Source organism: Callorhinus ursinus, unplaced genomic scaffold (assembly GCF_003265705.2).
Source record: "Callorhinus ursinus isolate GAN/ISIS: 27379988/994484 unplaced genomic scaffold, GSC_fseal_2.0 scaffold6, whole genome shotgun sequence".
NCBI classification, from domain to species: Eukaryota; Metazoa; Chordata; class Mammalia; order Carnivora; family Otariidae; genus Callorhinus; species Callorhinus ursinus.
The window spans coordinates 71,859,522-71,886,245 of record NW_027397068.1 but is presented as its reverse complement, the minus strand read 5'-3'; the positions used below and the strand labels follow the sequence as shown (position 1 = coordinate 71,886,245).

At 46.3% G+C, this 26,724-nt stretch overlaps 1 protein-coding gene across 1 annotated transcript in view; it reads left to right on the top strand.

Annotated features, from left to right (window-relative positions):
- Nucleotides 1–9,673: 9,673 nt before the first annotated feature.
- The window catches only part of EZR (ezrin), a 49,274-nt gene continuing 32,223 nt past the window's right edge, over nucleotides 9,674–26,724 (top strand). Inside the window, exons 1-2 of the mRNA XM_025866406.2 lie at nucleotides 9,674–9,812; nucleotides 10,721–10,809. Of these exons, the coding sequence (XP_025722191.1) occupies nucleotides 10,798–10,809 (12 nt within the window). The 5' untranslated portion in view covers nucleotides 9,674–9,812; nucleotides 10,721–10,797. The remainder of the gene's footprint in view (nucleotides 9,813–10,720; nucleotides 10,810–26,724) is intronic.

Sequence of the window (26,724 nt, the reverse complement as noted above, 5' to 3'; positions counted from 1 at the left end):
GACACTGAACTGGTCACCAGGAAATAAGGACAAATGACTTCAAGGAGCCATAACCAAGTTCCTGCCTTAAATTAAAACACTTGGACTAATGAAAAATACTTTTTGATATAACTAACCATAAACACAAATATCTGGACCAAGTAAGTCTAGTCTTAAATGCTTTGAAAGTTGGCACAGTACTTAGAAAGAATGAAGTACAAACCGTTATTTAGGGGAAACTTGATTCCTGAGTAGTGTTTTAAAACAGGGGAAAGATATAGTGGCTGAAGATGGGTATTCCCAATGGAGAAGAGAGAGAAGCCAGGAGGGAACAGTTGTCTCGAGGGCAGTGGGAGATGTGAAGAGGGGTATCGGAGGTGTGCTGGATGGAAGAGGTCAGACTCTCTCTGATATTGCAGGGCTCAGAAACAGATAAGGAGCCTTACTAGCTGAGTGTCTTGATGAAATGAAAAGAGGTTTCCTTGTCTCAGGAGGCATTGGGGCATTGGGAGAATCCAAGCAGGAAGTTCAAGGCCCTGAAATGGTGCTTGAGGGATGACCATGGTTTTCTGCTTGCATGGAGCAGCCTGGTGGAGAGACTAGAGGTCCCCATTACAGTTTGAAGGTGTCTATTTTTTTTTAAAGATTTTATTTATTTATTTGAGAGAGAGAATGAAATAGAGAGAGAGAGAGAGAGCATGAGAGGGGGGAGGGTCCGAGGGAGAAGCAGACTCACTGCTGAGCAGGGAGTCTGATGTGGGACTTGATCCCGGGACTCCAGGATCATGACCTGAGCCGAAGGCAGTCGCTTAACCAACTGAGCCACCCAGGCGCCTAATACATAATGCTCCTCTTTCCCACCCTGCTTTTGAAACAACGGAGAAACACCTGAGAGCTTTACTGTGCTAGATCCACTATTGGGAATGCGGCCTAGATCTGAGGGCAGGTGGACATCCTAAATCGGAACCACAGAATTAGATGAGTGTGCCGCCTGCCAGGGGTGGCCCTGCACCACATGGGTCTCCCAGCTGGGAACGACCACCATTCCTACCACCAGTGTGGCCTGGAGGGGCAGAGCAGTCCTCTTCGCAGGTGGGCCGGGTCCCAGGAGATAGAGAGACAAAGGGACAGACTGCACGTGACCACGCTCTCCTTCCAAGTGCACATCAGGGCTTCTCCATTGAGGGAACAGGGGAGGCCAGAAGGGTTACCCTTGTGGAGCCCCCTCAGAGGGAAGGAAATGGTCTATTTTCCACGTGGAAGCGAGGTCTTCCTCAGTTATGGGATTTTCTCAGTTGCAAGGTCTAGAAGGCTATGGCCAGGCCTTGGGATGTAGGAAAGAGGACAGATAACACCAGAATTCTGGGCTTTGGGGGAGTCACAATACCCAGTGTGTCAGCACTGCGATCTGTTCGATCCCTATCTGCTAGATAGTACCCGCGCTAAAGTCTATGAAAGGCGGAATGACAACCCCATAAACTCTGCTCCAAGACTTAACATAGTTTTTTGATTGTGGGTGGGCTGCTCTGCTTTCGTTAGTGAAAACAATTTCAAAATAAATACAAGTCTCAGGAGATGCATGCCTAACGTCCCAGCTTTGTGATAGGTGGGTCCAGGAGGAGAAACCTGTTCTAGGGTGGTCAGACCTCTTTAGAAAAACGAAATCTTGCCATTTGCAATGACGTGGATGGAACTGGAGGGTGTTATGCTAAGCGAAATAAGTCAATCAGAGAAAGACAAATATCATATGATCTCACTGATACGAGGAATTTTTAATCTCAGGAAACAAACCGAGGGTTGCTGGAGTGGTGGGGGGTGAGAGGGATGGGGTGGCTGGGTGATGGACACTGGGGAGGGTATGTGCTATGGTGAGCGCTGTGAATTGTGCAAGACTGTTGAATCACAGACCTGCACCCCTGAAACAAATAATACATTATATGTTTAAAACAAAAAAAAAGATAGTAGGAAGGGAAAAATGAAGGGGGGAAATCGGAGGGGGAGACGAACCATGAGAGACTATGGACTCTGAGAAACTGAGGGTTCTAGAGGGGAGGGGGTGGGGGATGGGTTAGCCTGGGGATGGGTATTAAAGAGGGCACGTTCCGCGCGGAGCACTGGGTGTTATACGCAAACGAGGAATCATGGAACACTACATCAAAAACTAATGATGTAATGCATGGTGATTAACATAACATAATAAAATTAAATTAAAAAAAGAAGAAAAAGAACAAGGCTGCGTGGAATGGCAAGACCCACGCGGTGTGCTAGGTTGCTTCTGTGGCCCCTCGGAGCAGGTTTTGTGGCGATGGTGATGAATGATTAGAGGAGCTAGCCGACGACAAGGTTGTGGGACATGGCCAGTCTAGACGCAAAACACGCTGTTCTGGCAAGGAGACGTGCAGAAAGCCAGAAGCTCCTCTTTTTCGTTCAGTTGGTGTATATAGGAAGAAAGGGGCAGAACAGGGACTGGACAGACAGCTCGGTCGGCGCCGCAGTGGTCGACACAGGCAGGGCCTGCCAGGGAGCATGTGCACACAAACGAGGGGACCCCTTCCCTGAACATCCCTTAAATCTAAGACCTTGAGTTATCAGCTGGGCCAGACAATCCCCCAAACAGAAAGCATGACCACAAGCACTGTCTTATGTTTGTGCAGAATGGAAAGATTGGGTGGCAAGGCCTGGGGTCAGCCTGTTTTCTGCCACATCCAGACACGTGGCGAGCAGCCCCTGCCGGCCACATGGCCTGCATGACAGGAGCATGTCTGAGCGACAGCACTCTGGAGCTGAGCGGCATATTCCCTGGCACCAGGTTGCACCCATATGTACCACGGCTGATAAAGCCAGTCCACAGAGCACACAGCCGTGGACATACCCACCCCAGCCTACGGACATGTTTTGTTTGGCTTGCAGAGTATTTCGGAAAAAATTTTTTTAACTAACTGCCAACATTTAAGAATTGGGAAAAGTCGGGTTGCAATCAGGATTTCAAGCTTGTCTTGAAAGAGAGACGTGTGGCAGGAGAGGCCCACGTTCCATCATGGCAGAAGCCACAGGCCGAAACGGAGGGGTCGTGGCTGGTCCTCCAGCCCGTCCTGCCTCGCCAATGACCACCATTCCCTCAGTCTGGCCGCTCCCCTTGTAATGAGCTGCCTGCCCTGCCAGCACTTTTGTCTGTAGCACAGTCTGAAGTGGTGTGCCGACAATCTCAGATCATGGCAGAGCTGGGACCAGCTCCAGATCTTACAGTTGTCTTTGGATTCTAACACCAAGCCGTCCCCGCATTCCTGAATCAAATTGTTGGGGGTCAGTTGAGGACCTAGTCCCAGGCAGTGGCTTGGAACTGCAGATTGGCCAAGGGACAATGCCAATTTTGTGTAAATTCATGGGAAGTCTGGTAAACCCCAAACAGCCAAAGGCCAAGTTTTATTAAGTGTGAACTTTAGGGGGTTCATCTGTCTTGCTCCCCACTGCAATCCACTGCATGACAAGAAGCAGGGGCTCAATAAATATTTGCTGAATGATGTATGTGGTCCATGTTTCATCCCAAAGCATTGCTCAAGATGTTATAAAGATGAGTTCATTCTGGAGTCAGTCCTTTAGATATTCAGTAAGATCCAGCCAGGTCAGGTAACATTCATCACCTGCTACAAAAATTTGCCCTGTCAGCAAACAGCTTTTTTTTTTTTTTTTTTTTTTTAATTTTAAGTGCCAAATCTTCAGTGGACATGTCAAATCTCTAGGATCCAAACATTTCAGTGCTCGATGAAATAATGTAGTCACTACAAACACACAGGGCTCTGTGTTTGATTCAGCCCAATAAATATTAACTGAGCTCCTATTATACGCAAGGTTCCATTCCAGGTACTTGAGATACTAAGACAGCATACCCTGGCCTTACCTTCAAGGAGCTCACGGTCTTCACAGATGGCATTCCAAGCAGAGGCTAAAACCATCTCTGCCATGCTGGGCATTTCTAGCTCATTAACTACTTTATTAAGTTAGCTTTTGAAAAACCAAAAAGAAAGAAAGAGAAAGAATGTCATGATGATATAAAAAGGTTTATGGTTTATATATTCTGCAACCAAACACCTGATTACCCATAACTCATTTATTTGGGAGCTAGTCAGTTTTCACATATGTGGATTTTTTTTTTCCTATAAAACATTAAACCATGCATAGAGGAGACAAAAAGGAGCCCTTAGAACAAGGGCCTCTCCAGGGGAGGGCTAGGTGGGCTTTACTGCTTTCTTTTTAAAAGAGATCTGAGGGTGCCTAGGTGGCTCAGTTGGTTAAGCGACTGCCTTCGGCTCAGGTCATGATCCTGGAGTCCCGGGATCGAGTCCCACATCGGGCTCCCTGCTCGGCAGGGAGTCTTCTTCTCCCTCTGACCCTCTTCCCTCTCATGCTTTCTATCTCTCATTCTCTCTCTCTCAAATAAGTAAATAAATAATCTTAAAAAAAATAAAAAAATAAAAATAAAAAAGATCTGAAGATAGTGTGATAAGATATTACCATTTGTTAAATCTGGATAGTGGGTACATAGCTGTATATGGAACTATTTTCTGAAGATTACAATATTTTATAATTTTTACAAATTATAAAACGACATGCTTTCTGATAATACAGAGCAGACGTAAGCCCCTTCCTGAGAAAACTATCATTATGAACATTGTGACCTCGGGGCCCCTGAGGAATGTAGAGCCACCTGTCTCTGGGCTACATAACCCCAGTCGGCCATACTTGTGTTCTTGTCTGTTCTGTGTAATATTTCCGCCTCTTTGCTGTCGAGCACTGGGTCTTACTGCTCTCAGAATATCTGCTTACACCTTGCACCCTCCCTTCTAATCTGCCATGTCCTGGGAAAAGAGCAAAGCAAACTTATTAGAACCCCCACTGAAACTGGAATTAAGGGAAACACAGAAAGATTCTAAATAGATGAATTTTGTTAAACCTCCCCCCCCACCATCATCTGGTTTTTGATGGTGTTTTGGGTGGCTGGGATCTGGGTAAGTAACATGTTTCCACGGTTAGCGATCCAGGGCACAGCAGGAAGTTACACTGGAAAGAAAACGAACCTGACTACACCAGCTTCAGTACTAACTAGCAGTGTTCATTCATCTGTTTATTCAACAAATACACATTGAACATCTACAAGGCGCCAGGCACTGTCCTAGCTGCTGAGGGCATAGCGATGAACAGATTCTTGTAGGGGAGACAGAAAATAAAAGACACAGACAAGCAAGACAAGGGCAGAGAGTGTGACCTACTCCGAACACAGCAAATCAGGTGAAGGAGCAGGGAGTGACCTGGGAGGTGGCACTTCATGTGAGAAAGTTGGGCAGCGCTCTCATGGAAGGCAGTATTTGGATAAAGGTCAGAAATGGGGGAGGGGCATTCTAGGCAGAGGGAGCATCACGGGTGAGGTCCCTAAGGCAGGAATGGGTCGATGCATTCACAGAACAGAGACGCTGGGCAGCTGGAGCAGAGGGAGCACAGCCCCAGGGAGACTGACAGCAGATGCAGGTAGAGAAGCAAGCAGGAGAGGACCTGGCAGGGCCAAGAAAGGAGTGTGAATGTTCTGTTAAAGCCCACTGGCTAGGGTGTGACATGACTTGATACATTCTGGAAAGGGGCTGGTAGGTCTGCTGGACTGGATGCAAGAGGTATGAGGGATGAAGTGGGGGGGGGGACGTCAAGGGATAGAGAGGAATTCATACTGGCTTCTAGGTTTGGGACCAAGCAACAGGGCTCGGCTGATCGTGCTGTTTGCCGAGAAGGGGAATGTTGGGAGACGGGCAGTTTTTGAAAGATCAAGAGTACTGGAGGTACCAAGTATAAAGTTGTTGCCTGGGGGAGAGGTCAGGGCTGGAAATGTTACGTAAGCCTTGGGATCAGGTGACAGGACCTAGGAAGTGACGGTGCACAGGTAAGGGCTAAGCCTGAGGTAGGAGGTTGGGGAGAGGGGACTGGAGAGGGGACAGAGGAAGAAACAAACCCTAAGAACAGAATGCTCCCAGGAGTGTTCCATGTGCAGAAGGCTGCTTAGGAGAAGGACAAGGTGAGGCAGGGAAGTTTGGCCCCTGGATTTAGCAAGATGAAAGTCACTGGCATCCTGACAAGAGAAGTTTGGGTGCGGGAGTGTGGACAATTAATTTAATTTCTGTGGGGCTGTTTCCTCTATGAAATGCGGGTAACGGAATATATGATATTTGAGGTCCTGTCCACGACCACACTGTACCACTTTTAAGCTGGAATTAAAAAAAAAAACTCATAAAATGGTCAGAGATAAGAAAAATGATAAAAGAAGCTATGCCATTAGGGAGTTTATTAGTCAAAAAGTTGCGTGGTCGTTAACACTCTTCTACATAAAAACTCCGTAAGGTTATTTATGCAAATTTTTAAATAAGCCAAGGAAACTTTAAAATAGAACACTGAGTGGCCAGAATTCTTTGCGGATCCAAATTATATATGCTGTACCATCAACACAGTACCAAGAGACTCCCAGCTTACTGTCCTGCGAAGACCCTTAAACATTATTTTTAGACACAAGGGAGTGGCCACCTGTCCAGCCGTCTGAGTTCTTAGTCATACTTTGCTCTTTCGCCCACTGTCCTGGATTTTCACACAAGGTTACTGAGTCCTGAAAAATAACCCCAATCCTTGTTTGGCCAAGGGTACCCTCTGTATTTTCCTACTGCTGATTGACGGCTCTGTTGAAGCGAAAGAAGCTAAAGACCGTCATACTATTTGTGAACTTTTTTTATTGGTTGAGATAACCTGGCACCAGTGTGGAGACTGGCTCAGGGGTGATCTCACAGGAAGGCTGCCCTCAGGGGACCTGGATGTTCTTGTCCTTGCTGCCATGTCTAAAGCCACCAGGAGCGCCGCCCTAACTCACTTTAGTATAACCTTGGCTGAAGAACTCCAACCAATTTACCAACAGCCTTTCACCAGGTTCACGGGGAGCCATATGGTTTCCCTCCTCTAGCTGAAAAACGGAAATCCTGAAATGAGGAGGGAGGGAGACGTTCAAGGTGACAGCTAGGTTAAATGAGAGCAGGGAATGGTATCCAAGACTCCCAGCTCCACGTTTGCTTACTTCCTTCCATGACATTGATTATCAAACAGGAACAAAACCATGACTTACAAATACAGGGGGATCACTTCACAAAAGGAGTGTGAAGCCTCCAGGCAAGGTAAGTAATATTTGTCAGGATCCTGACCCGCCCTAAGTCAGCTGCTCTCAAATTTTCAAATATATCACTCACCTGGGGACTTGTTAAAGCCATAGATCCCGGGGTTCACCTGAGCCTTACTGGCCTGTGATTCCTAGAGGGGGCTCCTTGAGTGATTCCAATGCACACTGAAGCTTCAGTACCAATGTACTAAGCAGTTCTCGTAGATGCCTTGGAATTCAGTCTTCTGTGTTGTTGGGGGGGCGGGGCAGGAGCAAGTAGGGTTTAGGTCCCAAGGTTAGGTGAAAATAAATTACCCCTGGTAAATCCCGTTAAAACACTCATAAGATACAGCACAAATGTTTTCGTAGGGGAAGAAAACCCTGCAGTGTAGCATGTAAGTATAATACTTAGAGTAAGACACATGAGGAATGTGTATGCAAACTGTGTCTCTATACTATTTTAGCTTACACGAGTAACGTTAAGTCAAAATTAAATGCTCCACCATATGACTCAGTGACACAAGAACACCATGAAATATATATTATGTCCTCTCTACAGATGAAGAGGTGGGAGCTCAGTCACTTTAAGAGACTTGCCCAAAAGGATCGGCATGTCAGTATTGCACTCAGAATTCAGACTTAGCTCTATTTGCTCCTGAAACTTGTGATCTTTTCTTTTTCATTAAGCTTTTTGAGATAACTGTAGATTCATATGTTGTGAGAATGCAATCTTTTCATTTTGATCACACTGCCACAGGCCAGTTTAAGCATTCCCCTGAAGGGTAAAGTTCAGAAATGCTCCAGAAGGTCTCGGGCCACTGCTATTTTAAACATCTAGTTTAAAAGACAATGTGCTATAAACTGTGTATGATTAAAAAAAATTAGAGACATACCCTATCAGAAGAGTTGGGGACCAAAAATGGCTAACAAGGCTCTAGGCGGTGATAAGGAGGTAGAGATAGTGTGCTTGGAGTGACATATCCAATCCGAACCATTATCATTGTGGGTTATTTAATAATCTTTTCATAGTGTCTTCCTACTGCAGTTACCCTCACATCTCCATTTTAATAAACAAGAAAGTCTCAGAAGGAACACACTTGTCAGAATACAGGACAAAGGCCTCGGGCCTCACCTGGACCGCTGCAATGCCGTGGACCTGCAGCTGAGAGAGGGTCCAGGTGCCTACTGACAAGGGGTGCCAGGTGCCTACCCCATGAGTGGTCTGTCCCTGTGGCAGCTGAGGCATTACTAGGAGGCCCACGCTATACTAAGCATTTTGCATGCATTATTGCATTATCTCCTTTAATCCCTACAAGCCCATATAGGTGGTGCTGGGGAGACACTGAGAAACTGTCTTATTTGGTGCTTTGCCCAAAGTCACTGGTTACTCTCTGTATCAGGATAGATTTAAGCACTGTTCTAGGTATCTTACATATATTACCTCTAATCCTCAGAATGACCCCGTGAAATAGGTGCCATAATTATGCCACTTTACAGATTTTCACATCTGTGAAACAAACTAGTTAAATAACTCTCTCAAGTAGGGAGTTAGTGGTGAGCCCAGGAGAGGAATTCAGGAGAGGCTCTGGTCTCAAGCATTAGCCTGCATCACAATCACCTGGAGCGCCGGAAGATACAGACTGCTGGGCCCTGGCCGGAGTTTGATTCCGGGGGCGGTACCTGCGAATTTCCATTTCTGCAAGTTCACAGGTGAGGTTCACGGCAGCTAGTCTGGGAAGCACGCTTTGAGAACCACTGCCCTAGAGTTAGCTGTCTTAATCACTGTGCAACAAATCCTATTGGCCACCGAAGTACATGTGTTTTTGTGTGTTTTTAAAAAAATTCCTCTTGAGAACCATTTGCAAAAATTTAAAATAATTCCCAGAATCTCAGTCTTTGGAGATTTTACCATAGTTTTGAGTTAGTCCAGTCAAACGAGACCACAATGTGTCCTTTAAGCAGAGCGTTCAACCGTGGAGCGTCTTCTATGCTTGTGTCCTCCTCAGCCAAATCCGAAGGCAAGGGGCTCCGACCACGTGCGCCGAGACACAGCGGCCGGGGGTTCTGGGAACCCGGCCTCATCGTGGCGCAAGGACTACAAAATGACCTGACCACCGGGGCAGCCCAACCTTCAAATGGCCCAGCACCCGGGGCACCGTGGCCTCCGGCTCCTCCAGGTTTATTTACACTTTTTTTTTATTTCCCTCGGTCCACTGTGGAGCAAACGATCTCCCACCTTACATCTGCTATCAGCAGTTGAACCAAATTCGGCAAAGTTCTCCGCAAGGGCAAGGGAACAGGCGGTGAAGAGGGGAAGGTCTTTGCAACAAGGAGAGGCGGCGGGAGACGCGCCCACTCGGGTCTCCGCGGCCGTCGGCGGACGCCGGGCCGGGTGGGGTAGGGTAGAGTGGGGCTGAGTGGGCGGGGGGCGCCCCGCGGGGTGGGCGTGGCGTGGTGGGGGGGCGCCCCAGGGCGCGGGCAGCTGCCGCAGCCATTTTGCGCGCCGGGAACACCTCGCAGGTCCGGCGGGCGGGGCGGTCAGGGGCGCGGCCCCGGGACCCCGCCCCGCCGAGGACTCTCGGGAGCGCGGGCCGCGGGCGCACTGCACGGACTCACCGACAGCCGGGAGCGCAGCGGTCCTTTGCAGGCGCCGCGGGTGAGCCGGGCGCTCGGCCGGGGTCGGGGGAGCGGAGGGCCCGGGCCGAGGGCTTCGCGCCCCGAGGGGGGACAGCGACCGGGTTTCGACGACAGGTGTGGCTGGGCCGGCCCGCCGGGGGTGGGGTGGGGGGGAGGTCTGCGAGCGAGCCCCGAGCCGGTGGTCCCCGGGAAGAGCCGGGCTCGCCCCGCCGTCGGCCAGATTCGGGGTCCCCGGGTCCCGGGCTGGTGGGGTCCCCGTCCGGCCCTTGGCGCTCGGTTCTCTCTTTTCGGCCCAAATCAGCGGCAGGTGACGCTGAACCTACCGCTGTGGCCGCCCCTGCTGCTCCAGACCTTCCCCTTTCGACTCTGCCCCCGGGGGTGCCCCTCCCGAAGTGCTCGCGGAGCCCGGGGCTGCGTGGGCGCGCGTCCTGCCCGCCCCCCTCCCGCCTTGCTCGGCCCGTGACCCTCTGGCCCCTCCGGGGCGGGGACCATTTTTTTTTAAAAGCGTTTCTCAAAGGCTTGACGGTTGCGGTTTCAGCCCTGGGGCAAACGGTTGCTTCACAAAGTGAAATTTGGTGTCTGCTGGGCTCCCGGCTGGCTTCCTGGAAGTCCCGGGAGCACCTCGGCGTACCGCCCCGCCCGCTTCCGCGTCCCCGAGCTGGGCCCCGCGCCGCCCCCCGCCGGGCCCCCTCTCCCCCCGCGCGGGTCCCCTCCCCCGCGCGGGTCCCCTCCCCCGCGCGGCCCGGCCCCCTCCCCGCGGGGCCCGCCCGGCCCGCGGTAATTGCAGGTTGGGCGGTGACTCACGCCGGCGCCCGCCCGGCCGGTTCTTAAGCAGCGGCGCGCGGGGCGGGCGCCGAGTGTCGGGCGCGGCGGCGGCGGGAGGCGGCGGGCTGCTGTGCGCTCTGAAGGGCTTTCCTCTGCCTCCAGGTCCGGAGAGCGGTCTCAGCTGCTGCGGCAGAGTCGTGCTTCCAGGGGACTGAGGAAAAACCCGTCAGGAACCGAAAATGCCGAAACCAGTAAGTAGCCCGGTGTCGGGGCCGGTGGGGATGCTTCGGGCGTTTTTTTGCAGCGGCGGTACCTGGGCGACGTGTTGGGGCGCTTCTGGGTGGGACGGGGTTCTTCTGTCGACGGCGAGAGGGCAGGAGGGAAGGAATCGGCTCCCCACTTGGTCGTTGGGTGGTCCTTCTGTGGACCTCCTGAAGAAAACGACGACTGAGCTGCGTTTGGGTCTACGGTCTTTTTGTTCGTGAGCGTCCGCGTCCCCGCCCCCGTAGTTTGTGGTCCTTCGTAGAAGAAAAGTTCTGTCTGCTTGAGAAGGTCTTTTAAGGCAGTTTGGACGTTTCTTAATAAGAAAAGTTGTCTAAATGACCGGAGAGTCAGGTGGCTTCCGACGACGGCCATCAACTCTTGAGCCCGTCCGTGGGTCGGAACCAAATGCGCCCCAAAGCTTCCTCTGATGCTTTAAAGGGCCTGCAGCTTAGGAGGCTCCGGCTTTCTGGCGGGCAGCTTCTTTCCAGCCCGTTGTACGCCAGGCCTGTGAAGCTGTGCTCTGTTAACCCGGGAATTTGCTGGCGGCAGCAGGATTCCTATCTCTAAACGAGGCCGAGTCGTGGACCCGAATCGCAGTTGAAGGAAGGCTGCCCTGCGCTCTGGTCGTGCGCTGCCGGTCCACATCATAAACATCAGCTGACTCAAGGGCTCGCCCCTCTGTCCCCTGCATCTGATTATGTTGCTCTCGGGGTTCGATTGCTGGCCAGGCCTGGCGGGGGATAGATACGCTTTCATTTAAGTGGTGGGAACAGGGCAGGTTCTTTGTGACCAGCATTTCTGGGAAAGTTGTATATGTGTACCTGCTTTGACACAGGTGAACTGTGACTAGATGTTGGGGAGAGGATTTCACATTTTTTTTTAATTGTTCTGAATCATGATGGAGAAGATACCTGGATTCATTAAAAATTGCAATAAAAGACACATACGGAATTCTAGTTTTTCAAACAAGTTGGTTCTGTAGTTAGTGCTGATTTGCTACCAGTAAATCGTAGATTCTCTGAAAGGCATTCTTGATTAATCAAGTCTTTACTGTTAGGTTGAATTATTTCTCTGTCACTACGCTGTCAGATCCAGAAGCCAATAAAGTTTTTGCCTAAATTACATAATTACGATGATCATTCGTGATGCAGAAAATTTTTTTCCTACCCCAAATTTTTTCATTTCAAACTTGCACATGGCACCCAGGCATTACAATGCCTGTGATATAAACCTGGTGTAAATGCAGCCAGTCACTCGGGACACGGCCCTATGCAGCCTTTCGCAGAGCGACAGTCAAGACATTACTGTAGGTATGGTTTTCTTTCTTTCGCTAAGGAAACAGTTCAGCTTTTAAGATACCACCCTGAAAAAAGGCAGTAAACCAGTTTCCCTTCATTGCTTTTCTTTCTCATTTCTCAAAATGAACGAATTTCATTTTTGTTGTAGTAAAATATACATAACATAATTTACTGTCATAACCATTTTGAAGTGTACAGTTCAGTGGCATTAAGTACATTCACCACCACCACCACCCATCTCTACAACTTTTTCATCTTTTGAAACTGAAACTCTCTACCCATTAAACACTTAACTCCCCAACCCCTGGGACCCACCCTTATACTTCCTGTCTCTATGACTTTGACTACTCTAGGTCCCTCATATAAGTGGAATCACACAGTATGTGTCCTCTTGAGACTGGCTCATTTCACTTAGTATAACGTTCTCAAGGTTCATCCATGTTACAGGATGTGTTAGAATTTCCTCACTTTTTAAGGCTCTCTCAATTTCATATGGCAGGTATATTCTAATTGTATGTATAAAGATAGATAACATTTGAATAGTTGGGGTTTTGGGCTTCTACCTGATCCCTTGAATTCAGCAGGCAAAGTATTTTTGATATCTAAACTCTGTCAGTGGACAACTTTATGAAACAGTATGAATGGAATATTTGCTGCTTTTTCTCTTAATATTGCTTTTCGAATCACCACTTGTTAGAAAGATTGAGTGTTCATTCAGCAAGCGTCTGTCCTGCGAGCTGTGTGTGCAAGGCACCGAGGGGTGAGACCAAGATTGTCTTCGGGGGGCTTACAGTCTGGAACCCAAGCCAGGACATGTGCAAATGCTGAAAGAGAAGCTGGAACATTCCGAGTGCCACCAAAAGAGGAAAAGAGGCTTAGGTCAAGTGAACACAATTAGGGAAACCATCTGATGGGGAAAGGGGTGGACTTTATTGAGAAGTTATCCTTCAGCTGAGTCTTGCTTGAGGGCTGTGGGTAGGATTTGATCAGCCTGGGCACTCCAAGGGTGTGTCTGGTTTTGCTTTTCCCACAACTGCTTTGGGGCTCTACTCGTGGGACTTGCAGACTCCCAGGGAGGATTGTTTGAGGTCCAGGAGACACCACACCCTCTGTTCAGCTGATTGTTTGGTCTTGTGGGTCCTTCTCATCGGGAGAAAGGTGTGGAGGTTTGTCCACGGAGCTGGCTCAGGAAGCAGTCCTTGTGCCTCAGGTTCAGCCAAGGGTGACCTGTGGTCCCCCTTTCTCCTTATCACTACACTTGCTTTCTTCATTGCGATAGGAAGGAGGCATAGGGTGGTAGGAAAACCACAGCAGTCAAGCTTAGGAATGATGCAAGGCCAAGCTCTCTCAAATCTTCTCTCAGTTTAGTGCTGAACTGCCTTAAGGGGCACTGGCAGATGCCGTAGCTGTTCATTTCTAAAGTTTTGATGTGGAAGTTGCTAATGTAAAAGCAGATTTTCCCTTCAGTTGGAAAACTGTGAAAGCATGTTCAAAATTCTGCCCTGTGCCAAAATTTTGAGATAATTTCTGAGATTACCTTGCCTCTCTGGGAATATATAGCCTTTTCCACTAAATTTTTTTTCTCTTGGGTATATATCCAGTGTGGAATAAGTCCTTGTTTCTTAGCTTCTTGTTGCAGGTTTCTTGTCAATAAAATGGGGTTGTTGGCAGTACCTAATTCATAATGTTACATGAGACAATTAATGTCCATTAAATATTTTAACAGGCACAGGATTTACTGAATATACTGATACATTTTCCAACCCCCCCCCCCAATCATTTGAGGAGGACTCATGGGATGTGTTTTCTGTGTATCCCTCCTCTACCATGTGCAGATGGTGAATTAGATAGCTAAGATTTTCCCACGTGGTGGTGAGAAGTGCTGGCTAGGATTAGTCATTTGTCATCATCACATTCTCTATGTAAGGCACAATGAGTCTATTTGTACATTCATCCATTAGTTCAGCAGGCATCTATGTGTTACTCTGCTAAGGTGTTGAGGCTACAAAGATGAGCAGACACAGAAATACTCCCTGTCATTATGGTTTACAGTCTGGTGAGGGGGACAGACAGTAATCCTAGAATAACTTGAGTGTATATAATGGCATGTGTGGGTAGTGGTTGTTGGGGGGAGTGTTAATCAGGAAGGACAGGAAGGCACCACCAGGAGGCGATGACTGTTTAGAGCAATGCAAGGAATGAAGAGACCTTCCCTAGGTGAAGGAGCAAGGCAAGGAGCATACCAGCCACAGGGAACAACTTGTGCAAAGGTCCTGTGGTGGAAGAGGGTAGGATGAGTTCAGGGTTCCCGATAAGGATGAGTATGGCTAGAGAGAAAAATCAGAGGCCAGCTGTGCAGAGCCTAGTAGGCCATGAGAGGACATTTTCAGGACTTAGCTCAGGGGGAAGCACTGAAGGGTTTTGATTGGAAGGAAGTGACCTGAACAGATTTGGCTTTTGAAAGGTCACTGCAGCTGCGCAACATGAGAATCGGTAGGAGGGAGGAGGTGCAGGCGTAGACTATTGGAATAGCCTAGGTGATAGGTGGTAATAGCATGGACCAAGGCAGTGTGATGCAAATGGAGAGAAGTGGATGTGTTAGGGAGCTCTTTGATAGGACTTGGTGATGGATTGGGGGTGTGGGGGCAGAGGGCAGTGTAAGGTTGACTTCTGGCTCCTTGCTTGCATAACTTACGATGGATGGTAGTGCCATTCACTGAGATAAGGAACCTGGAAAAGGACCAGGTGTGGGAGGGAGGGTTGAGAGTTTGGTTTGTGCTGACAAGTTTGTGACTGTCATTGATGAAAGGGGTCCTTCTTTCATTATTATAACTGCTACCTCCTAAAATATAAATACCAGTATTCTTAAACTACAGTATTTTTTAAATCCGCATGAACAAAAAGTAATCTAATAGCTTATTATGTTTCTTTGTGTGTACACTACGCACACATAAAGTTAAAAGTTAGGATTAATTTAGTGCTGTGTTCTCAAACATTGGCATACGTAATTATCTGGAGACCTAAAGATTCCTGGGTCTCTTACAGTACTACTGAATCCCCATATCCAGGGCCGGGTAAGACTGGGCACCTGTGCTTTCAGTAAGCTCCCCAGATGGTTCTTATGTGCCCCCAGACTTTGGGAACTGCTGATTTCATAAGAAAGGAGCAGTTTATATATTCTTTCCCTCAGAACCCCAACAATGCAGTGAGGCCCTCCTGATGGGGTTGATACTGGTGGTTGTGTGTAAGCAGAGACCAGAGCCCATGGTGTGTTTAGGGGGCAGCAAAACCCAGTGTGATTCCAGAGCATCCATTTAGGCGAATGTTCCTGCAGGCTTGGGAGTGGATGGATATACAGTCGCCTTCTTAAAGTTCCAGCTTAAATGCCATGGGTGCCATCGTTGGCATTTGGAATGTGGCTCACGTGGGGATAAAGAAGATAGCTGGATGGGTATCAAACTCTAGAAAGACAAGAAGCTAAGATGTCTAATTGAATCTCTCTGATTTGAACTTCTCTCTGCAGGAGTCCAGTTGCAGAGCTTAAATTTGGCAGTGACCAGTGGGCTCTCTCAAATTTTGGCTCTTTGTTTTTAAAGGGGAAGAAGAGGCGGCCGCTTTCCATTGAATAGCAGGGAAGAAAGAGATCCCGTTCCTCGTTCCTCTGTTTCTCTCCTGGCCTTCCTTCCACACTGGCCTCTCGTTAGTTACTGTCCTAAGTAGTAATGTGATGTGTAACAAAAATTTTAATCAATTTAGGAATACTTAAAATTTGGGAAAGGAAAACAATATTACTATTATTGAATTGTAATTATTTTTCTTTATTTTGCTTAAACTTCTGGGTATCTTTGACAATTTGAAGATTCTTATGATGACTCAATATATGCCTGCTTTCTTACAGACATTTCACCTCTAATCTGAAGCAGTAAAATTCAGTCTGCTTTCAAAATCAGTGAATGCATTTTGAGTTATTCCTTTATATTTTATTTGATTTCAGGGGTAACTACACTTGGGAGCCCCCAGCTTCGCCAGTTAGTTTTTTTGTTTGGCTTTTTGTTTTGTTTTTTTTTAATAAAGTAGGCTCCATGCCCAGCATGGAGCCCAAACTGGGGCTCAGTCTCACAACCCTGAGATTACAATTTGAGCCAAAACCAAGAGCCACCCAGGCGCCCCACCTCCAGTTTTTAATTTAAGCACTTGAGCAGGAGGAAAGGGAGACGGAGAAGCAGACCCTTCACTGGGGCGGGGGGCGGGGCGTAGACCATGACCTGAGCTGAAGGCAGATGCTTAACCACCTGAGCCACTCTGGTGCCCCAAGAATTAAGCTCTTATTCTAGACTTCGATAAATAGTTTATTTAGTAACCTCTACTCCTGGGGCTCTAACTCAGGACCCTGAGATCAGGAGTCACATGCTCTTCCGACTGAGCCATCCAGGTGCCCCCCTAGTTGTGTTGTGTTTTGTTTTATTTTGTCTGCTATAATGTGGTTTAGAGACTTTTGACTAAAAATGCTTAATATATAGTTAATGTATATAATTTTCCCAAATAAAAATGAAAAGCCATGTAAAGAATAGTTTCATAATTCAGTATTTAACCTGTACTTTGGCAAGTCATCTATCTTCTAAGAATCTCAATTTTTTCATTGGTAAAATGGGAGTAAAGTTTTTTTTTTTTTTTAAATTTTTGTTTATTTATTTGAGAGAGAGAGAATGAGAGATAGAGAGCATGAGAGGGAAGAGGGTCAGAGGGAGAAGCAGACTCCCCACTGAGCGGGGAGCCCGATGCGGGACTCGATCCCGGGACTCCAGGATCATGACCTGAGCCGAAGGCAGTCGCCTAACCAACTGAGCCACCCAGGCGCCCGGGAGTAAAGTTTTTAAGTGAAAAGAATTCTACATAAAATAAACAGACAAAGCTTGTGTCTATGAAATCCAAATAATTTATCTCCAGATGCTGTCTGCTTTGTGTATGTCTTGTGTACATTTTTTTTCCTGGAAACTTGCTTTACAAACATTCCGGTATAACATGTAGCTAAAACTAAGGGTTTTAGTTTCCAAGTTGCTGTTAACCAGGCAGAGTTTGTCACTAGACCTTTCTAAGAAAAACAGCAATGTGAAATGTTTGAGTTACTTAGTGAAAGGGAACACTATTACCTCTCTCTCTCTCTCTCGGCCTCTATGTCTTCTAGTTATCAGAATTCCCTGGGAGGTCATATGGGTTCCTTCCTTATTCATTGAAGCTCTGTTTTATGCCATTACATTCCAGGTGCTGGAACTATATAAAAATAAGAAAGAAAGATTGTTGCCATCAAGGGATTCTCAGTCTAATATAGGAGTCAGATATGTAAGCAAAGAATTGCAATGCAGTATACTAAGTATGCTAATAGAGGTACATAGGGAAGACGACTTTTAAGTGTGCTCTGGGGAGCTAGGGAAGACTTCGCAGCCAGTGAAATGCTTCAGTAGGTGTTGAGGGGTGCATAGGAGCTCACCAGTGCACAAGAGCAGAAGGGTATTTAAGGCAACAGCATTCAGTGGTTGGTTCTATTTTCCTTGGATTGTGAGTCAGAGTTGATTTCTCTAGGCTCTTAATACCTAATAGAAAAATGGTAATACTGGTTCAAAGAACATGGAAGACTGCATTAACATAATCTTTTTAATGTAATGTATTTGATAAACCTTAAAAGCAAAATGAAAATTTCCTGACCTTGACCCAGCTTTTATTGACAGATAAACAGAAAGGAATAGATAATCACCTGAGGATCAAACTGCAATAGCAAGTGTAGCAGATTTTGCTTACCTTTTTGTTAACTTTGAAGACACTTTGCACCTCCTATTTTTTTCTATTTTTGCCTGAAAGTCAGTTTTAGTTTTTTGTTTTTTTTTTTAAAGATTTTATTTATTTATTTGACAGAGAGATAGAGAGCACAAGTAGGCAGAGTGGCAGGCAGAGGGGGAGGGAGAAGGAGGCTCTCTGCTGAGCAGGGAGCCGGACGTGGGCCTCGATCCCAGGACCCCAGGATCATGACCTGAGCCGAAGGCAGCCGCTTAACCGACTGAGCCACCCAGGTGCCCCGAAAGTCAGTTTTAGAGTGTCTATACCAAAAAATTGTCATCAGATACTATTGTAAATAATTGTTTTTACTTTGCGACGGTAATAGGCCAAGGCCAAATCTGGCTGTGACCGGTTTTTGTAGGCGCTACCAGCTAGGAATGGTTTTTACATTTTTAAGGCGTTGTTTAAAATGAACAGTAATACGCAACAGACACCAAAATGGCCCCCAAAGCCTAAAATATTTATCTGGCCATTCACAGAAAATTTTTGCTAACCCCTGCTTTAGGATAAAATAATTATTGTTAAATAGGTTATCCTTATATATATTTTATGACTAAGCTAATAATATTTCCAAACCAGATCCACATCAACTGTTACAATTTTTTTTTTAAGATTTTATTTATTTATTTGAGAGAGCGAGAATGAGAAAGAGAGAGAGCACATGAGAGGGGGGAGGGTCAGAGGGAGAAGCAGACTCCCCGCCGAGCAGGGAGTCCCATGCGGGACTCGATCCCGGGACTCCAGGATCATGACCTGAGCCGAAGGCAGTCGCCCAACCAACTGAGCCACCCAGGCGCCCAACTGTTACAATTTTTTAAAAATTTCTAATAAAAGAGCAAATAATCTGTTAGTTAATATTAGGTGCAGCACAGGCCGTGAGCCCGAACAGGTACCGCGAAAGCCACCATGACCTAGAGCAGGCACGGTTGGTGTTGAGGTAGTATTTTAGACAAGGCTGGTGCTCGGGCAGGTCTTTGTTCTGTAGAGAAAGTGGTAGTATCTTGTGTCACACTTGCTAAGCCATTGTATGATGACAGATTTCTGGCGCATGGTAAAAGAAAGCAATTTGTATCTGATACCTGAGTTGAAAGGAGAAGGTTATATAAATGAGTTTTTTATCACTGACAATTTGAAATTAACTTTTGACCTATAGTCTGTATGAATTTCTGACTGTAGATGGTTTTATAATTAGTGCCTAATTTAGATCACTCCATCTAAAATAGAACCCCCTTCACTGTCCACCCTTGACTCTGCTTTATTTTACTTCATAGAACTTAGTTCTATCTATAACAGTATTAGATACTTAGGTTTGTTTTTGTGAGGTTTTTTTGTTTTCTTTCTTTCCTGGCCACAAAGCAAGATGCACAGTGGTTAAAAAAAATACCGTTACCGGCTTCAAGAACAAACTTTCAGTTCTTGCTTTACTGACTTTATTAAATTACTGCTTTATTGGTACGTAAACGTGCCTGCCTCTTAGAGGGTATTCTGGGGCGAGCTTCTCAACCTCCCTGTGCCTGCCCCCTCAGCTGTGAAACACTGTCCAGGGGATCTACCACAGAGGTTCTGCCAAGGCCAGGCAGGACAGCCCAGCACCGGAAGCTCCTGGCCCTGTGCCTAGCACCTCTTCTCTGTCACCACGGAGGACAGAGTACACGTAGAGGGACTCTACTTGTCACTACTAAATTCTAATCTGATTAAAAGCTTTTGTCTCATGATGAGCATTCTTTTTTCTGACTTAGCCTAATCAATAGAATTTACCTAGCTTTTTGTCCTTTTGCTACTGCATGGAAAATCACCCCCATCCCTCTCTTAACACTCATTTCTTCATTAACAAATAGAGTACCTACTGTGTGCCAGGTTCTTAGCTCCTGGGAGTACACTGGTGAACAAATCCCTAACATGAAGTCAGGGAGTAATAGCAGCACTGCTGTTCTTTTTCATCCAGGTTTTGCCAAGAGGTAGAGGTACTTTTTATTCTCTCACTCTTTGTTTGGTGAAGAGTTAAAACCCCTGGGCAGAATGTGGTTTGCTTTTGTCTGTTTTGCTGCTGTTGTTTGGTAAATCACTCTTGTACTGGACAGTTAGCCAAGATATTTCTCTAAGAACTTGTTTTCAAATCGGTTTGATGATAAGCAAGTCATCGTTTGCCATGCCCATGTAGATTCTTCCATCATTTCTCAGGCATTGAGGCTCAGGGACATTAATTTTTTTGAATAATATTTTGGGTATTGCACCATTACTACATGTATAGATTTCTTGTAAAATACATCTTTGAAGGAGATCTGGCCATATTCATTTTTTTTTTTTTTTTTAAGATTTTGTTTATTTGAGAGAGAGAATGAGATAGAGTATGAGAGGGGGGAGGGTCAGAGGGAGAAGCAGACTCCCTGCTAAGCAGGGAGCCCGACGCGGGACTCGATCCCGGGACTCCAGGATCATGACCTGAGCCGGAGGCAGTCGCTTAACCAACTGAGCCACCCAGGCGCCCCTTCATTACGTTTTTAAAGAGAAAATTGAACCACAAATCACTTGGTAAAAGCTTAGAACATAAATACTACATTGGAACCACCTCTTATTTATGAAAATGCGTTATGTATATAAGTATAGTATTTTTGTTGAGGTGTTTCATTGCCTTGGTTAAATAATTAACGGATGTTGCTGCTGCTTGTTCAAGTACCTGCTTACATAATACATTGCTATTTGGGTGAGACTCTCAAGTGGGACTCAGATGGGGAGATAGGGTGGGGAAAACTTGATGTTTGTTAAGAAACTGGCCAAACAGGGCAGTTTGGAAATACAGTGTGATGACGAGGCTGCAGAGGGCATGACACAATCTGAACAATTCAACTGTAAAAAGATTTTTTTGAGACAATGGGGGATAATTGAATATTGACTGAATTTTAAAATATTAAAATGATAGTGATAAGGTGGGTGTGTAACACACATGTGGGTACTCAGTTCTTTAGGGTTACATGCTGAAGTTTTTGCAGTTGAAGTGATCCTTTGGCAGCCTACGTAAAATAAGCCAGCTACACACACACATACATAATAAATGTTAGGAAGTTAATGGTGTGCAACTGGGAGAAAGTACAGGAGAGGTGGGTGGTGTCTTTTCTCTCTACTTTTGTGCATGTTCCAAATTTTACAAAGTAAATTTGTTTTTTAAAAGCACATTATAGGGGTGAAAGGGAAAGACGCTGTCATTTTTCCAGTGGCCGAACGCCTGAGTGTGGTGGGGAGGGCAAGTGGGAAGGGAAGGTCTGCCCTGGGATGTGGAGTCCCTGCGGGAGCCTGCGAACCCTCCTGATTGCTGCTGACTGCTCTCCGTGATCCAGGATCCCTGAGTACACTTGGTTTCGTGGGAGAGCTTTGGTGGTGTGATCAGGTGAGTGCCTGGTTTACCCCCAGATTGCACCGTCGCCTTCCACATACATATTTTATTCAAGGGGACCTCCAGTCACCATTGCAGTTGACTGGAAACCACGCAGGACTATTTGCCCCAGCTGGTTCTACTGTTCCTCTGTATTCGCAGGATCTTGGGTGGGGGGTTGTGCGGGCCCCCGTGCCCCGACTGGAAATAGGTCATCGCCTCAAGGGCAGCTTTTGCGGAGCTGAAAATTGGAAGTGAGCATAACAAAGCGTGGGGCATTCCGGGGCGGGGTTTTGGGCAGCCCTCTGGAGGCCGGCTTGCCTTCCGCGCCGGGAGAGGGGAGGACATGGGGGGGGGGTGCTGCCAAGTCGTCGTCATCTCCCCCCGCCGCCGCCCTCATTCCCACTAATTATGTGCCTAGTTGGAATCCGTCCTGGACCTGACATCCTGGATCTCAATCAAGTATAAACTGAGGAGAGTTTGGTTTATTTTTTTTTAACTTAGTATAATTTCAGAAACCTGGGCGGTTGAAAGTAACTTTTGTTGACGTTTGCTTCTGTAAGCGAATTTTGTAGGCTTACTGATTTAGTCTGGATTTTTTTTTTTTTTAAAGCTGTTAAGGCCTTGCTCTCTATTTTCCAAGATGGCAAAAGCCATCATTACAGGAGGAATGTTATGTAACACAAAATATTACTACACGTGATCTTTTTTTCCTTAAGATTTTTTATTTTTATTTTTTTTTTAAAAGATTGTATTTATTTGTTTGAGAGAGAGAGAATGAGAGATAGAGAGCACGAGAGGGAAGAGGGTCAGAGGGAGAAGCAGACTCCCCGCTGAGCAGGGAGCCTGATGTGGGACTCGATCCTGGGACTCCAGGATCACGACCTGAGCCGAAGGCAGTCGCTTAACCAACTGAGCCACCCAGGCGCCCGAGATTTTTTATTTTTAAATCTCTGCACCCAACGTGGAGCTTGAACAAACAACCCCGAGGTCAAGTTGCCCACTCTAGGGACTGAGCCAGCCAGGCACCCCTACTGCACATTGTGATCTTAACCAGGGACAAAGATTTATCAAAGAAATTGCACAAGATTTAAGGTACGATTTATCTTAGTGCTTGGACATTTCCATTCTTTGATAGGCTTTCTCCCCCACCAGGTTAGAAAGGAAAAACCCTTCAGAGACTTCTAACTTTACAGAGAAAACAGTACATTCCAGGTGGGTAGTGAAGTCTAATCTATAGGCCTTTGATTTCCTGTATTTTATGAGCCTAGAATTAAAAATCACTGCAACAGGTGATGGCCGTCTTGGCCCTGTCCCTTTTGTCTTTAATGGGATCCTGAGTTTGTGGATATAATTAACCTCCCTTTTTCAGTGAACTAAATTGGTGCTGAAGTATGTATGACACATCTAGCAAAACTGAAATCACACGTTACAGAATCAGGACTTCACAAGCCTGTTAGCCAAAGAGGACGTGACCTTGGAGTGGGGAGAAAAGAAGGGTGTGGACAGCATCTGTGTTTCTGGAAAGAAATCGTTTCTTTTGTGGAATGTGACATTCTTTGGTCGTTTCTTCCCCTCTCCTAGGTCAAGGTGTCAAAGCTTGGTAGCCAGTTCGTGCCCATATTGAATCTACACATAGAGGGTATGTCATTCCTAGTGCAACGTTGGTTCCTACGTACAGACTTTCACAAAAAAGGTTCTTTAAAATGCACAGCCAGTAGGTATGAGGAATACGATTTAAGTACCCTCAGCTGATGGAGGATGCCCCCCAGTACGCCTCTGCGGCACAGACAGATGGAACTGGGTGGCAGTGATGACCCTTCCCTTTGTAAGAGGTCTGGAAAACTGCGTTCTTCCTGCCTCAGTTCCTCTTTCCAGAAGCCGTGCCCGAGCCCGTTGAAGAGTGGCAAGCACGAAATGTTCCCAGCCCAGGTTTCAAGTAGAGGGAACTGACCTTCTTTTTAATGGGACTGCTCAGAAAAAGTTCCTTTCTAGCTCTGGGGTTTTGATTTTCTCTGGTTATAATGACTACAAACAGGACTGGTTTGTCCGCTTTTTGTCTGCAGTCCTGCCTGACAGGAAGTGGGTCTGGGGGCAGGAAGTAGCTTACTTTCAGAAGGTGGAAGGAGCGATTTACAAAGACTTGGGGTTTCATTACATGCTCCTGAAATTATGTGGTGGATATTAGTTGATCTGGGCCCTTCCTTATATATCTATACTTTTACATAATTTTCACCCTGGAATTTGGAACAAACTTTTCAATACACAATTTAAAAGCGTTGTCTTAACATTGAAAGACACAACTTTAAGAATAACATTTAAGAGCCATATAAATATAAACAAATATTTTTAGTAGCTGATTATCAGAAGTTGAGGCAGTTGCCATACACCTTTCTGGGCCTGTTTCCTCAGGCTTTAAAAGAAAGTGGTTAAGGGGCGCCTGGGTGGCTCAGTTGTTAAGCATCTGCCTTCGGCTCAGGTCATGATCCCGGGGTCCTGGGATCGAGTCCCACATCGGGCTCCCGGCTCGGCGGGAAGCCTTCTCCCTCTCCCACTCCCCCTGCTTGTGTTCCCTCTCTCGCTGTGTCTCTGTCAAATAAATAAATAAAATCTTTAAAAAAAATAAAAAAGAAAGTGGTTAGGGGCACCTGGGTGGCTCAGTCGGTTAGGCATCTGCCTCCTCCGGCTCCGGCTCTGGGCGTGATCCCAGCCTGCTCAGCAGGGAGCCTGCTTCTCCCACTCCCCCTGCATGTGCTCTTTCTCTCTGTGTTAAATAAATAAAATCTTAAAAGAAAGTGGTTAGACCAGGATAAGTTTTCCCCTCACCAAGCAGTACCCACTTAGAATCAGCCTACAAAATAGTTGGACCTTGTCACTATTTCATTTGTCAACATGTACATTTATATAACAAAAATGATATAAAATAGGGGCACCTGGGTGGCTCAGTCGTTAAGCATCTGCCTTCGGCTCAGGTCAGGATCCCAGGGTCCTGGGATGGAGCCCTGCATCTGGCTCCCCGCTTCTCCCTCTCCCACTCCCCCTGCTTGTGTTCCCTCTCGCTGTGTCTGTCAGATAAAATTTTTTTAAAAAATGATATAAAATATAACATGTAGATACCTGAAACTTGAAAGTTCTTTGGAAATCCCAAGACCCAGCTTTCATGTTAATGCCCTGCCCTATTTTATTTAAAGATTCCATTTATTTATTTGAGAGAGCCAGAGTGCGGGAGCGCGCACACATGCCCTGGAGCACATGAGCAGGGGTCAGAGGCAGAGGGAGAGGGAGAAGCAGACTCCCCGCTGAGCAGGGAGCCTGACTCAAGCCAAAGGCAGACGCTTAACTTCTGAGCCACCCAGGCACCCCAGTGCCCTGCCCTATTATTGTCTGCTGCACATTGAGAATTTAACTTTGGGAGAGTTAAAGGGAGGTGAGGGGTATGTAGTGCTGACTTTTATAATTAAGTTACCTTCAAAATTCCTTAAAGTGATACTGAATTCGTTGTTAAAATGAGGTAGGTGCACACCTGATGGTGTCACAACTACTCTTGGAGTAGGAGGCAGGGGCCTGGCATATCCACCCCCATATTTCCATGTTAAAATGTAAACTCAGGTTTCCTAAAACTAAGGACTGTGCTTATTAACCTCAACTGAGAAGCTCAACTTGGTTTACAGTGGAGTTGAACTGGCTCATTTGTCATTGAACTTTTGTGGTTATGACCTTACTTTTCACCTGGGCAAATGCTGACCAGTGACTGCTTTTTTTACACCCCCATCTAGGAGGCATGGCGGGGGGCACTGGATTGCTTTAATCCAGAAGGATAAGGACCCAGCCTGAGGCACTAGATTGTGGCAGGTTCATTTGGTTTTTTGATAGATACTCCCTATAGGACATTCTCAGTGTTCCATTAACTGTTAGCATCAGCCCACATGTAGCCAGGTTTGAATTGTCCTGCTGTGGGGAAGTGACCACCATCACCAGGAACGGAGTATCTGGAGCTGCGTGATGGGCACCAGGAGACCAGCGAACAGCCACCCCCAACATCACCCAGTCCTCTGTGACTTCAGTACTTACATTCCCAGGAATAGTGGGACCACCCATCCATGATAAATAGGAAGGTTGTAGGAGTTACTGAGAACTGTGGGTCAGCACTTTGACCTGACCTCTGTAGAAATGCTATATAGTGGTTATCAGAGTTGTCACAAGTGGACTCTTGTCAGCCCTAACATTTGATGATTTTATTATTCCTATTACTAGGCAATAAAAGGCTAGTATATTGTCCTAGTTTTGTGTAACTATTTGAAAACTTTATCACAACATGAGCTTTATATCTCTTCTGCCCATCTGTCTTCAATGGTTTGTGGTGCTACAGACAAAGGGGTGATACACAGAATTTTTACTGAACGCTACCTGACCATTTTTGTTCTAATTAATTCCACACTTTCGCATTTGCAAAGCCAGGTGACCAGTTTTCTTTGGCATCTGAAAATTTTCCTGCGCCTAACAGTCAAGCCAGTTTGTTCACCGCCACTCTGTTTCTTTAATCTTGAACTAGAAGAGCATATAAAATGATGTGATTGGGTATAGTTTAACTGTTACGATAGAGGAGCTTGAAAGAAAAGAATAGCAATATTGTAAGTTGTCATCCTTTGATTTACAGACTTGCCATCAGCAGTATCTTATTAGTGAGATGTATTTATACTGTTACTTCTAGTTCAATGACATTGTTTTCCAGGTTTCATATTTTATAATCACTAAAGCAACATGGACCTAGTTACTAAGCTACTCAACCCAAATGTCCATCAGCTGATGAATGGCTGGATAAAAGTGATATATCCATACAGTGGACTATCATTTGGCAATAAAAAAGGAAAAAAGCACTGTACAGGCTATAACATGGACGAATCTTGAAAACATGCTAAGCGATGGAAGGCAGTCAAAAAAGGTGACATGTTTATAAGAAGTGTGGAGAACAGGGAAATCTGTGGAGACAAAAAGTAGATTAGTGGTCCCGGTGCTGGAGAGGAGAGTATTGGGAGGAGTGACTGCTAACGGGCACCAGGTTTCTTTTAGGGGAGGGAAGTGTTCTAAAATTAGATAGTGGTGCTGGTTGCATAACTGTGCTGAAAACCACTGAATTGCACGTTTTAAATCGGTGAATTATGTGTAAGTTACATTCCGACAAAGCTGTTATTAAAAACACATAATGACTCAACATGAAAATCAAAATACAATAGTCTCTGTAATTATTCAGTGACGTAAACCAAAATAGCATCTCAGAAAACTTCTACAACGTTTATTACCTGTTGTGAGAATTTTCCTTGTCCCGCTCTCCTCCTTCCCCCATTTGTGGGAGAACGTTTACTCTACCTCCTATCAGAGCATTTCTAAGTATTTGAAAGGTC